Source organism: Rhizophagus irregularis, chromosome 6 (genome assembly GCF_026210795.1).
Source record: "Rhizophagus irregularis chromosome 6, complete sequence".
NCBI lineage: Eukaryota > Fungi > Glomeromycota > Glomeromycetes > Glomerales > Glomeraceae > Rhizophagus > Rhizophagus irregularis.
In genome coordinates, this window is record NC_089434.1 from 1,520,090 (window position 1) to 1,535,415 (window position 15,326).

At 25.6% G+C, this 15,326-nt stretch overlaps 4 protein-coding genes across 4 annotated transcripts; 3 read left to right on the forward strand and 1 right to left on the reverse strand.

Moving 5' to 3' along the window:
* Window positions 1–23: 23 nt before the first annotated feature.
* On the forward strand, window positions 24–380 carry OCT59_026080 (uncharacterized protein; the record flags this gene model as incomplete). The annotated part of the gene is made up of 2 exons (XM_066142931.1): window positions 24–35; window positions 102–380. The coding sequence occupies 2 exons, from the start codon at window positions 24–26 to the stop codon at window positions 378–380; spliced, it is 291 nt and encodes a 96-aa protein (XP_065992502.1).
* Window positions 381–2,340: 1,960 nt separating this feature from the next.
* OCT59_026081 (uncharacterized protein) lies at window positions 2,341–4,282 on the reverse strand (the record flags this gene model as incomplete). Its single annotated transcript, XM_066142932.1, has 9 exons — window positions 2,341–2,351; window positions 2,452–2,523; window positions 2,594–2,650; window positions 2,833–2,901; window positions 2,971–3,012; window positions 3,084–3,095; window positions 3,947–3,968; window positions 4,042–4,172; window positions 4,252–4,282. 9 exons carry the CDS (start codon window positions 4,280–4,282, stop codon window positions 2,341–2,343), a joined length of 447 nt encoding a protein of 148 aa, XP_065992503.1.
* Window positions 4,283–13,515: 9,233 nt separating this feature from the next.
* OCT59_026082 (uncharacterized protein) lies at window positions 13,516–13,851 on the forward strand (the record flags this gene model as incomplete). Its single annotated transcript, XM_066142933.1, has 1 exon — window positions 13,516–13,851. The coding sequence occupies one exon, from the start codon at window positions 13,516–13,518 to the stop codon at window positions 13,849–13,851; it is 336 nt and encodes a 111-aa protein (XP_065992504.1).
* Window positions 13,852–13,923: 72 nt separating this feature from the next.
* On the forward strand, window positions 13,924–14,947 carry OCT59_026083 (uncharacterized protein; the record flags this gene model as incomplete). Its single annotated transcript, XM_066142934.1, has 5 exons — window positions 13,924–14,050; window positions 14,117–14,236; window positions 14,297–14,587; window positions 14,709–14,726; window positions 14,787–14,947. 5 exons carry the CDS (start codon window positions 13,924–13,926, stop codon window positions 14,945–14,947), a joined length of 717 nt encoding a protein of 238 aa, XP_065992505.1.
* Between the last annotated feature and the right edge of the window lie 379 nt (window positions 14,948–15,326).

The window sequence follows — 15,326 nt, forward strand, 5'->3', positions numbered from 1 at the left end:
GATGTCATTAAGGATATTTACGGATGGACAAACGGGTATGTGAAGCTGGCCGGAAGTAATATTAAATCAATACTAAAATTTGTTTTTCTGTTATTTGACAGGCATGCTGGCCTTGTCTGCCTTTGTGGCAAGGCTATCAGTTCTTTAGAAAGAACTTGACGAAAGAAGATCTTGATTTCGTACTCTGGTCAAACTTCGTTGCCAGTTTACAACTAACAGTTCGTATGATTACTTATAACACATTTAAAAAGATGGTTGACAATCTTATTACGCTTGATATTGCTAAGGGAGCTTTGGACCTTCTCCGATCTGTATTTTTAGGATTTTTCGATTTTATACAAATTCATGACCTTGAAGAAGAAGACAAGCAGATTTCCTAACTTCTGAGGGGGTGCTTATGAAGGAAAGTGACAGCAAGTTTAGTTACATGATGTCGTCTTTTTTGTTGATGAATTGATTCGGCGACAAGTTATTCTTGAAGTATACTGGTCCGCCCCAAAATGTGCAGTCCCCAAAAAAAACAATGGTTCTCTGGACACTCTCGAAGTTTTGAAGGGGCTATCCGTTGTTTTGACAAAGAAATAATTTCTAGAGCATTTTCTTGGTCATTTAAAGTTGCAAAAATGTACTTATGAAAGGTCAAAAAAATTATCATGTCCCTCGTGAAAGCGTATACGACACTGAGTTGAACAGGATACTTGTTAACTGGATTGTCAAGCAAGATGCATATGAGATCATCCGAAAAGGATAAACATTATTACAGCGTAATTAAAAAATTGTCTCAAACAATCATTCTTGAATTATTAGCAACTTCAACAAAATCAAACCTCAATGAACACTTTTCACGAGCGCTTAAATATGCAGATAATCTGTCTGTAAACGAAATATGGATAGTACACTTTATGTGCGAGGATTGAAACCTCATTACCCACCTATTAATGAAGAATTTGAAAGACTTAACATTGTACACTTTTTGCATAATGAAAAGTTTGATAAAGTACAAATGAGTGCAAAATTCAAGAATACCTTTGGTGCTATTACTTATATTATCAATAAACAGATTATACCTTAATTAATTCATCTTGTATTCTCTTTGCTTGGCTTGGTGCTGATTAGTTCTTAATTTAGTGATAGTTGGAGAGGCTTGCACTACATTTTCATCTTATCGACTGTATTGAAGTATATCTTGGAGACGCAATATTATATTGACGAGGACTATTGGGTGAAGCAAATTCTCTTGAAGGAGGCATAGAATACCGATGATTAGGAACATTATTATACAATAACCTTACTCCTTAAAATTTTTTTTGTCTTAGAATATCTTCGAGCGCAAACTTTTACAAATGCACCACAATTTAATAATCATTTTATTATATGTATTAATATATGTATTTTAATTATATCAAGTTTAAGTAATAAAATCGCATTTCTCGTTATTACCAAGAAAAATAAAAATCACGTGCACGTGAACAATTGTTCACACCGATCACTTTCGCCAAGAACAAATTTTTATGAAATTCGGGACACATTCTGGGATTCATTACGTCTATGCTATTACTCCTCCTCTTTTTCGAAATACCCCTAAACCTTAGGTATAACTGAAAGTAGATGAATAAGAGATAAATAAAAATAAAGGACAACTTTAAAAATCCACCTGAACGTATAGTTTTTGATTTGATAATAATATTATATACAGTATATTATATTTTTATTTTATTTCAGAGAGGAGTAACCAATGACGAAAACATAATAGAAGTAAACAACTACAGGTAGTGAATAACTATACTATTAGGGGTGCTGTGGTTATTAATCCCGTATAACAGGACCTCACCCTCCGGGCGGAACTACTCTAACAGTAAAACTACGCTACTGATAAAGAAAGTATACAGTATATTATTTAATAATCGCCCTATGAAAAATTTTTCAGAAAAATGATCACGTGTCTGAGTTTCTTCGGAATAAAAACTAGAAAAATGATCATTTATCGCCAGAATTTTTTTTATAGGGATCTATCTACTCATGATTTATAATAATTATGCCATAAAATTCATAAAATTTATTTTATATCCGTAAAATTAAAATTTCCATCAAATTATTTAATTTTTTTTTGTAGTTATTGTCGAAACAAATAAAAAGGTTACTATAAATTTTTTTTCTGATAATTTATATATTTAATAATTTGAATAAATTTATTATACAATTATTTAAATTACAAACTAAGAAAATTGTAAAAAATTTTACTACTCTAGTCTTAATGTTTAAATAATTCAAAATAAACATAAATAATAAAAGATAGAAATTTAAAAATATAAAAAAATTGTTAATTTATCAAAAGATAATTTAAAATCCATCTAAGGAATAAATAAATAACAGATAATAGTAACAGGTTAGTAAATAAAATAAATAAAATATCGTAAAAATATAAGAATAATAAAGTAATTAAGAACTTACCATCAGGAATTTCAAATTCATCTTGTTCATTTGAATGAAGATTTGGATTATTATGTATATCATCATCATCATCTATAAATAAATAAATAAATATAATATAATGTAATTAAAGTTAGCTATTATTATGTAAGATTTTGCTTACCATCAATATTAATATTTTGCTTTTTTGTTTGTTTTTGAGTTATTTCTTTTTCATCATCTAAATTTTTTAAATAAATGACGTGTTTAATAAATGAAATTAGTAATTTACTTACTATTTGAATTTATTTGCAACTTTTTAAATACTTTAGATAATCTTTTACTGCTACCTAAATTAGGATTTTGATTTAATATTAAATTCAAATTCAATTATTTCTAACATATAATTCAAATAAATATTACCTTTAAAAATATTAATTATTTTCGATGATTTGCTACTATTCTGTTTATTTGACCCGTTAAAATCATTAACTGAAAACAAATATTAATTTATAAACATTGTTATGAAAAAAATTCAACAATATAGCGTTAAATACTTACTATCATCAGGAATGTTAAAATCATATGATTTACTATGAAATTCTATTATAAAAAATAAACTATTTTAATATTAAATTGTTGATAATTAAAAAATAGCAAAAAATTATTAATACCTTCTTGTTCTTCTATTATAATTAATTTTAATTAAGAAATAATAATGTTAATTTATTTTAAAATAAACAAAAAAGATTAATAAAATATTATACACTTATACCTTCTGTTGCATTTCTTGGTTCAGGTAGATTTTCAAAGTTGTGAATTTTACTTGTAAATAATCTGCTACTCGTATAATTTCCTTTTACTTTATTCATTTCTAAATTATCTATTTTTGATTGGAAAAATTCATCTGACATATTTTGACAATCTATATTAAATCTTTGCATTTTTTTCTCAAATGTATAAATATCAGGCCTTTTTAATGGATCAGCATCCCAACATTGTACCATTAAATTTTTATATTCTAATGGAGTTCCTGACACAATTTTTGGCCTTATACCATTAATAATGTTCATTGCAAGATCATAATCATGTTCATAATTTATAAATGGTGGTTGTCCAGATGAAATTTCCCACATAAGTATTGCAATACTATAAATATCAGATGCAAAAGTACATTCCCTTCCAACAATAACTTCGGGTGCTATATAAGGAAGATTTCCATATATACTTGTTGATGATTTATTAGCAGGTCCACAAAATCCTAGATCACTAATGTCCCAAGCATCATTTAATTGTGAATATAATATGTTTCCAGAATGCAAATCTCTATGAATTGCATTTTCACTATGAATATGATAAAGTGCAAGAATTATTTCATCAGCAATCCTAATTCTATCTTTCCATGTAAGTTGATTATGATTTTGCTGTAAATATTTTCTTAAATCTATATCCCTTTTCGCTATTACAAGCATATAATTTCCATTTGATATATCTTGTGTCAATCCATAACATCGAACAATTTCTGCCCATTTATTACTTATGGTTAAATGTGATTTAGCCTAAATGACATGTTATTTGTTATTATAAAAACTCCAAATTTTATAAATAAATTTCAAATAAAATTATACAAACCTCTTCAAACCAACTTTGATTTACACTCTCAACATTTTCTAACCTTTTAAGTATTACTTCAAATGTTCCAGCTCTTTTTAATTGTTTTTTTTCAGAATCCCATTCATCATAACGTCCATTAATCCAGTCTGCTGTATAAATTTCAGAAAATCCACCTTTTGTTAAATATTTAATATTTATTAAATTGCTGTAAGGAATCCATTCAACTACCATATTTGGCATAAGTGTTTCCATTTGACATTTCTGTATTAATTTATCAATATTATCATTTCCGGATGTCCAATTTGAAAAATTTTCTATTAAATAATTTCGAACACATTTTTCACAATATAATGTAGCTAAACATTCTTGATTACAATTTTCACAATTTCTTTTTGTACCATCATTATGCATAATTTTATTTCGATCATAACTTTTAGTTAATAATCTTATTGCGTAAGTTTTTTCATTTTTTGTAAGACTTTTATCAGCAAGAACTGTTTGTTTTTGAAATTCAAATTGTTTGTGTATATCATTGTAAATATTAGTATCTAATAATGAAAGCGTCCTGTTATTTGCTGCATAAATTAATTCATATCGAAGAGTGGACATAATGTAATTAATAAATTAAAAGGAAAGAAAGAATTGTGTTTCAAGTTCGTTACTCCGAGATAAATTAGTAAATGCAAATTGTTGATCAAAACTTGTACCACTCTTGTACCACCATGTGAATTTAAATTCTGTGATCAGTATTCGACGCTCAAATAAAATAAGTACGGTATTTTACAATTAATAGAAAACATAATCTGTGTGACAAACTTTATTTCTATACTTAATAAATAAATAATTTATTATTTGGTTCAAATTGATTAATATATTCTATTTAAATAAACAACATATTTTTATTTTTATTTTTATATGAGATGCTGTAAAGTACACGCACAAGAATTCTATAGTGCCTAACCAAATTGGTAGATAAACTACTAAAGTACGTCATAATGTATAAAAAAAGCCATCCAAGATGACCTCAACACGATGAAATAGGCAGCTTAGGTACGACCAAGCATTAACGTTAAATGCCAGCCAACCTAAGAAAATCTGTGACCTGATTAGCCTGTACGGATAAAGTTAGTATATAAAATAAAGACTAATTTTATGGAAAACTAAAATTAAGGGTAAGGAAGGGAATATTACAAAGGAAAGGAAAAAAAAGAATACAAATAAGAAATGAAGTAAACTAAAAATTCTGTTAGCTAAAGACCCTGAATAGTTACATCAACTAGTACGCCATCTACTTCAACTTGGTCAAGAGGCAGGAAAAATATTAAAACTCATTAAAAAATCGTACATAAAAAACAAATACTTGTAGTATCTTTTCTAAGAGAGTTAAAATTAGGTTATAGTATTGCTTCTTGTTTATTTATTAAAAAAATAAACCATTTTGCTCCAAATAAACAATAAAAAAAAATATTTCATGCTTTTTTTTCTATTTGATTAAGAATAATTTTTTTTTTGTTTATGATTATATTGTTAAATATTTTTAAAATATATTGATTAAGTTTAAAGTTTCCAAATCTTTTTTTTTAAAAAAGAAATTATACTGTAAATTACTTATTGCGTTGTAATTTTTTTAAAACTCTGTATCATACAGGTATTTTTAACTTTTTTCTCACAAACTGCGACTCTAAGAATTTAAGCTTTTAAAAAATAAAAAGCATTTTTAAATATAATTTTTTAAATGTTATTATATAAAGTAAATTATACTACGAAAGATGAATTAAATTAAGAACCAAGAATCTTGATATATTGTGTTTATTACGTGTATGTATGAAATCTTTTTGACGACGATATACAGTGCGCGCAATACAAAAGCGTTTGTTTGTCTTTGCTGTGCGTCTCAATCGTCTCATGTATAAATTACTGTAGCGATACAAAGTACAAAATCCTGATTGCTCAGAGAGTCGCCAGACCGGAGTAGGTTCTTAATCGAATCAATCAAACTTCGATCATAAAATATTGGCCTCGATTAAAATCGAACTAGGTTTTGATCGATCACATTGATTGATCATGGAAATGTGATGAAAATTGAAAAAAAATCGATTGATCAACCAAGGTTTTTGGACCTGCAATTTCTCGAGGGTAATTTTTAGAATCAATTAAATACCATACGCTAGAGATCTTTTAATAGTTTAAGTAAAAAAAAAAAAATATTGACACATAAAAATTCATTCAGCTGAATATTTTTTGCACTTACTGATTTTGTTGTAGATTTTATTCCGGATTACCATTTTATATAGTTATTGGGTAAGAAGTATTCAATATGAAGATTTATGACCGTCGATGTTAAATGATTGGCCGTTATTGTGCCACGTAGTGGCACAATGGCCAATCATATAATGTTGATGGTCAAAATGGTAATATTGAATACTTCTTACCTAATAATGATTTTATTGTGGCAGACCACCAAGATCATGTTTTAAAAGTTTATTTAAACTTTCTTTTAAATTTCAATTTTTACGCGTCTTTTTCTTTACGCGTTTAAAAGTTTATTTAAACTTTCTTTTAAATCCACTCATTTGTACACATTTTTTCTTTACGCGTTTTTTCTTTTACACATTCTTTTTTATATACACTTTTTAAATACCCTACTTTTTCTTTACACATTTTTTTCTTTCAACCTATTCTATTATTTATTTTAATAATGAAGGAAAAAACTAACAAAAATAAAATAAATAATGATAAAGTATGTTGTTATTATTACCAAAATATTGTTATATTAATTTGCTAATACAATATTTTCTATTCAAGTTTTATTTACCTACAGAAGACGAAATAAATTTTTTCAAAAAGAAGTCAAGAGTAGTAAATACAGATAAATCCACAGCAAATTGGGTTCACCAATTTGAAAACTTTCGTGAAAAAGCTGGATTTACTGGTAAAAGCATAGATATTACTGATAGAAAGGAATTAGAAAGTCAAATCTGTAGTTTCGTAACAGTTATGAAGACTAATTCTGGTGAAGAATACAAGGCTAGATCTATCCTCAGTGCTATACATGCATTAAACCGACATTTAAATGATTTATCATCACTATCTCCAATGGATTTTACTTCAAGAAAACAATTTCCAATATTATATGATGTATTAGATGGCAAAATGAAACATGTAGCAGAACAAGGAAAGGCCAATGTTCAAGGAGCTGATGGTCTTTCTGTTGAAGAATGTAAAAAAATACTGTATTCACCAGTATTAAACATTGACACACCCACTGGATTGTTAAAAAAAGTCTTTTTTTTAAATGCATTATTCTTAGCTCTTAGAGGTGGTGAGCACTATTCATTACAATATTCTCATTTTAAGTTTAGAGCTGATGGTCAGGGTTTTGATGTAAATATTCCTCGAAGTAAAACAAATCAAAGGGGTATTAATGGCTCATTAAATGATGAAAAATTAAGAATTCCATATCATCCAATGATAATGGAAACTTATAACAAATATTTTTCTAAAAGACCAGGTAATGCCGATAAAGAATTCTATTTAAGAGAATATGTGTCTGAAGATGGTGAGTTCAATGTACTTTATCATTTTATGCTATTTTTTTCAGTAATATGACATTTATTAGTTAACTTATTTATTTATTTATAGATTATATTATTTATAATCGTTGGTTTCAAAAGTTTCATGTTGGTGAAAAGCGATTAAAAAATTTTTTACATGAAATTGTAATAGAATGTGGTATTGATATTGGCAATCGAAAGATCAGCAACCATAGCGCCCGAAAAAGTTTAGTAGGAATATTGAAAGAACTTGGTACTAGTGACAATGAAGTTATGGCAATTACCCGGCATAAATCAAATTCAGGATTTACTAGCTATGAAAGAACTAAAGAAAAAATGCAGAATGTTAGTTTAAACAACTTAATGAACGTTCTTATAGATAATGATCAAATGGAAGGCTCGGGTGAGTTTTAATTTTAATTTTTAAATTGATTTTCAATATACTAATTATACAATATGGAATTTTAGATGTTTTAGAACCTTTGCCACATTTTTCAATGCCAGATAAGCAAGCATTAACACCAATTGAACTTAAATCAACTTTTACTAGTGCACGCGAAATTTTTAAAGGTAATTTATTAATAGTTTGTTTTATTTTATTTTATTTTATTGATTTCTATTAATAAAATTAGCTGAAATCAATCAAGAAAGCCGAATTCCATTTTCTAACAAATCCAACAAATTGACAATAAATGAAACTGAAACTTTACAGGATATTTTTAAAGGAAACGGATCAATTTTCAATAATTGTACATTTGTATTCAATAGATAATACTAATATAGTTTAAGTAACAGTTTTTCAAATTGCTGTACAGTATTAAGCTAAACTAATGTAAATGATATTTGGTAAATGACGTAATGCGTTAGCAATATTGAGCGGAAATTAAATAACATGATCCTATAGGGATGCCCAATAAAAATTATTATGCGTCTCGAATTTCGTTTTTTTTTTTGGAAAGATTCGCTTTATAATTTCAGCAATTTATTGTCAGCAGTTCATTGAATTTAGTTCCTTTGACTAATATTAAATTTACATATGCAACTTATTTTTTTATTACTAATCAAATATAATAAAATTTTATACTTTAACTCTGAGTCAAATTTCGTTTTGTTGAGTTACAATTTCTTTCTTTGTAATTTACGTTCTTAAATTTTGATTTCGTAAATAATTATAATATTACCTTCTACTTTTATCTCAATGATGAATAGGTATTATAATAATAAAAAATTTTAATTTTCAGTTTTAACTAAAACAAAAAAATTCACTTAAGTCACACCAAAAAAAAATCACGATTTATTACAATTTATTACATAATTTTATATAATTAGGAATTTTTTTATCCCTTCCGTTTGCAAATAAAACCGATCTTTAATATTTATTGCTTTCTTCTCATTCCCTTATCTACAAATTAGCATCAAAATATTTGTTTTTAAAATTTAAATATTAATGTTAAAAAGCAGCAATTCTACTCAAGTAATAAGAGTATTTATGTAGAAACTCAAATGAAATAAAATAAAATATTTATCAACAACGTAATTTTAAATGAGAAATATAAACTTATCAAAGTTTCAAATATTATGTTTATGAACAAAAAAATTAACTCCAAAAATCATACAAGTTAATTATTGGTATTCAAATTCTTACATTGGTTTATTATGATCGAAATTTATTTTATTAAGGATAGATTAAATCACTTTAATTAGTCAAATTGATTTTAAAAAGACAAAGAACGAGACCAAGAACTAGAAAATGCTGAATTAACTACGGTTTGGTCGGATTTTACTGACCACCGATATTTCTATATATTGAAATCAGTATTAATAGCATTAATTCCTATTGGACACCGTAGTATTCTTAATTGTCAGTTATTGTATAGAGATATCGATATCTCTATTCCTCCGTCCAATCATTTGAAAACATCATATCACAGAAAACTGTTTTTCAGTAAATATTTTAATATTTTTCTACCATTAATTTACCTATAATGGTTAATTTCAGTTACAGTATATAGTATAATATTGAATTTTTTTTTAACAGATATTTTACAAATAATTAACTCTCAATTGTAATTTAGCATAGATAAAAAAATTTTTTAAGTATCTTACCAAGAATAAATATAGATTGAATGATTAACTGAGCTTCATAATGACGTATAAAATGAATTTTTATTATTCCTGACCAGATACCGTTTCTTTAAAGGAAAACTCGTTAATATATTAAATATTTAAATATCTTGTCAATGAAAGAATTATCAATACGCCACAGCTTATCATGACCTATTATAAAAACAATTATCTAAACGGATAAATGTCAACAGAAATATTTTACATTATAGTTTGATTTTTTATTTTTATCAATGAATGGATTATAATTTAACTTTTTACATTTAAGTGTTTGACGAAATAAGCTTATTGAATGAAAATCGTAAATCTAGTTACCACCTGTCAATTCTCAGTTTGATAAATTCTTTCATGTGAGGATTTGCTTTTTGACAAAAATAGGGAATTATGATATTTATAAAATGGTAAAACATTTAACCTGGTTCTAGTCGATAGATCAAATGAAACACAACATTGTCTTAACGTACACTTTAATCTTAACTTTGGGTTTCATTGTATTCCTGATAAACTATTTCAATATAAACCACAAGCTTTATCTATATATTATAATTTTATTATGACATAAAAAGTATATTAATACAGTAATAGTTAAATAAAATCATCCATAGAAAAATTTAATTTGTACGTAAGCATAATTATCTTCAGTTGGGAGAATCTCATGATTGCCAATAGCTTTTGGTACTTTATCACGAAAATTTTATTACGTGTATTTTATTGGACCGATATAGTATTTTAAGTTTATATCGTATTACTTAGTTATTTAAAAAGGTTTTAAATTCATTTCAAAAAACTCTATTTAGGTTTTTAATAATTGTATGGGATACTTAATTAAGCTATAATATAGCTTGCGTTAATATAATTAAAAATATCTAAAATAGATAAATAAATTATAATGTGAGAAAATATATCATATAAATTTATTAAAAAATATTATTATATAGTGTTTACAATTTTAATCATAATATATTCATTTAAAATTACTTTTTTATTTCACAAATCACATTAAATTAATATGAACTTTGAAATTATAAATATAAGAAATATAAGAATGTAACAAAACATAATAATTTTATATCATATGAAAATATAAGTATTTAGATTATAATTAAAGAATTTCAAGATACATAATACCTTGCAATTCAAATTTTTTTTAAAATATTAATATTATTTTAATTATTCAAAATCCATCTTAAAATTCATTATTATTAGATAAAAACAATAACATTTATTAACTAAAGAATCAACAATTTATTAATATATTTTCATTATCATAAGTCTTTCGCTCGTATCACGCACATGCAAAATTTACTTTACTATAAATAATAACAGCAAAAATATATATATATTTTTTTCAAAAAAAAAATTGTCTTTAACAAATGTTATCCAAATAAACTAAGTTATAAATATGATAATGGAAAATTAATGATGCAGTAACTTTTAACTTTATTAAGTTTATTTAAAATCAAAAAATCAAACTCGAAAATTAATTCCTAATATTCAGCAAAACCAAATATTTAATGAAATACGCTTTTTATAGTATTACCGTTACGTAATATTTTAATTTCGTAGAACCATACACTGTAACTAGTAGCGATATACAAAATTTATAGAGATTCATAAAATTTTTATGATTTGATTGATAAATTTACAACTTAAAATATTTGAATTGTTATTACTAAAAAATTTACATATACAACAAGAATGTCTTCATTTACAATTCTATACCAAATTAAATCTAATGATTAGATGGTTTATCAATGGTTTAGTATATTATATGTTTGAAACCTGGAAATTTAAGATTTTTTCAATTGTAGAGTATTAATGCTATTTTTATTATTTATTATTATTGAATATAGATACTCATCAAAAAATGCAATCCAAAACATTAAATATTTTCATAATTTCTGGCTATAATAAAATTTTACCTATAAATAAAAAAATATATATTCTTCAAATTCAGAAAGATTTCTTGTTAAGTCATTATTGCCTAAGGTAATCTATAAAATAAAAAATATGATAAAAATATATTAGAAGACTCGAGTACTCTAAGTAAGCTTTGTAGAAAAGACAGATTCAAGCCCCCATGCCTACTATCAACTGACATTAACGATATATTGTGAGTGATCAAACTCGTGCAGAGGTACTGTCACATTGATAATAAGACATGAGACCCACCACACCAAAGGGAAGGGCCCCACATACAGAAGTCTGCGACATAGCTTGAGATATTATTATTTTCTCATTTAAGGTAACCAAACTTCTAGAAGAGGAGGATAACCAAAGCACTCTAGGTGCACAAATCCCTTATACATCCCAGCTTAGTCATTTCCACTTACCAAAATAATAAAAACCCCAAGATATTTATCATGTTTAAATAGAAATCTTCTAAAGTCTTTTACAATAACAAAAGTCTTATATGTATTTAATAAATAAAAATATAAGTTTGAGAAGTTATACTATAATAGATATTATATTAAAGAAATATAGCAAATATTGTATTAAAAGAAGACAAAAGTAAATTAAAAGGGAAAAAATTTTGAAAGTTAAAAAGTCTAATGAGAAAAAAAGTGACTTTATAAATAATTTTTCATGGGAAAATCATTAAAATCAGTCAAATCAGTCATTGTGATTAGTATGATGTAAGATTGTTTACGCGTTATACTGTGCACTAGGGAATTACGCGTATTGATCACGTTGGTTAATATTAATTAAGTACTTACTCTCACTCTTAAAGTTGAACTTAATCATAAAAATGAAAATTAAAGGTAATAGATGAACTCAACTTCAAAATAGAGTAAATATACATTTGTAACTTTTTTTTTTCAATAACACATAATAAATTTCTTTATCAAGCATTTTTTGTTAACGGGTTGTCATAATTCTAATAATAACGAAAAATATTTTCACTTAATATATTAATTGAATGAAAAACTTACCTTTTTTGTAATCTCTCGAGTTGTCAAAATTTCTTATGTGCGATTAGCTTTATATATAATGCTGGTTTTATTATTAGAATACAGTTAGTAACTTTGTCCAAAAAAATCTTATATCTAAGAGTTAGAGTATCAATTCTTTAATGTTATGAGATATAATTTACATTATTTTGGTAACGTAATTCCTCAATCCACAGATACCCAATAAATATATTATCCACTAAAATGAAAAAAATTCAAATATCAATAAACGAGAATCAAGAATTTATCAACACTTTGCAAAATGAGACGATGTTGTATACATTAATCTCGTAATTTTTCGCACGTGGTTATCTATCAATTTTATTAATCACGGTCGGTCTCTTATTAATAACTGGAAAACCAATTCAATAATCATTTTTTAAAATTTTATACTTAAGATGTTTAAAAGTTTTTTTATTATATATTATTGTATAGGGGAGGAGCAATATCACTTATTTTAGTATAGGTCAATGTATGATTGGTTTTAATTTTGCCACGTCAGTGGCAAAATTAGTAACCAATCATACATTGACCTATAAAATAAGTGATTTTGCCCCCTGTACAATAATATTATTATCGTTTGGAACTGACCATAACATTTAAAAGCTTAAAAAAGTTTATTTAAAAGTTTAATTTTTTACTGTTTATATTGAAAAAATGATTTACAAATTATGCTTTTTTCTCTTGCTGACTCTTTAGTATTTTTATAATAATGCCACCACAAAAATCTCAAAAGTAATATTTATTTGTATTCATTCAGTTAATATTTTATTTTATTTTTTTTTTGCATTTTATTAAAGATTTTTTTTTAGAATAAAAAAACTTTCACATATATGGCCCCTACTGAAGAAAAAATAAAAAGTATGCAAACAGCAGCTCGTGGCAAAGCTACACATAATTCTACAAGTACTTGGACTAATGCACTTGAAACTTTTCGTAAGTATATTGGATTACCTGGAAAAATAGATGATGTGAATTCTAAAGAAGAGTTAGAGCGTCAACTTGTTTTATTTTTTGTTTCATGTAAGCAGCAAAATGGAGCTGAATATTCAGTACAATCAATAAAATCAGCAAGATTTGCTATTGCACGACATATCAACACATATTCTAAAATTCGTCCACAAGAAATTACAAATAAAAATATATATTCTGAATTATATAACGCAATTACTGGCAAGATCAAACTTTTAACTGATTAGGGATTAGGTGAAATACATGGTGCAGATGCTTTTACTCAAGATGAGATTAGGAAAATTATTAATCATCCCACAATGCAACCAGATTTACCAAAAGGACTTATACGACACATATTTTGGCATAATACTTTTGAATTAGCTCTTCGAGGTGGAGAGCATTATAATCTAAAGATACAACAATTTAAAAAAAGAAAGGATGGTGGTATTGACGTTACATTTTATAGATCTAAGTGTAATTAGAGATCTTTAAGTGAATCTAATTCTAAAGCTGAAGTAATTTCAATACCTGCTGATAATGCTGTTATTCAAGATTATGAGCTTTATTTTAGTAAAAGACCACCAATTTGTGAAGATGCATTTTACTTGCAACCTTGCAACAATAATGAAGGTAATTATTTATTATGTAGTAAATTATTATTTTTTTTACCTTTCTTTTAATTTCAAATAGTTGAGTTTACAGGTTATTGGTTCAAATCTGCTCAAATGAGAGGAAAATCGGTAAAAGGACTTATGAAAGAAATTGCAACATTAACTGAAATCGATTGTGATAAAAGAAAGTTCACAAATCATAGTGGACAAAAAACCTTAATTCAAATTTCAAAAAGTGAAGGAATTAGTGATAATGATGTGATGTCTGTGTCACGGCATAAAAATCCTCACTCTTTGGCTTATTATGAACGTCCCAAGTCTATATTGCAGCAAAATACATTATCGCAAATTAATTCTTTAATTTATAATGGTAAGAAAAGAATTGCACCTGTGGTTTTAATGTAAAAGTAATATACAATATATTTATTATTTTTCTTTTCATTAGATACATTATTGTCAAATGACAAAAACTGCAAATTCTTTTTCTTCAGCCTTAGAAATTTTCAATGGTAAGATTTAAATTATGAACTAATAATTCTTATGGTATAAAAAATTTTATTTTTTTTTAGAATCACGGTCACCACTTCAGCAGCTCAACTCAAATGATTTAAACGAATTAAATGATGATCAACAAAATCAAGAAATTAACGGAAATGATGAGACCATTAAAAAAATTCTCCATGGGAATGTTTTTCAGAATTGTAATATTACATTTAATGTGAATAAATGATTTTTATACGAATTTTATTATATGTACACTTATAAATAGCTTATTTTAATAATATAAAGTATAAATAGTTTATATAAAGTATAAATGGTTTATTATGATATTATAAAGTATAAATAAAATATCTAAAAATATAGTATGTTATGATCATATGTACCTGAACGATAATTGCTTTTATTGCAACTTTTATCTTAAAAGCACTAATTACAAATATAATGATTATTATATAATAAAGTAATTCATTAAGGAAAATAAGAACAGAGTTTCCAATAGCATATCTAACATTATGAAAATTTAATATGTATTATAAATTTTATAACCAAAAGGATAACATTACTAGCCCTATTCCGCACGTTATCTAACTGTTTCCTTTATAGCTAAG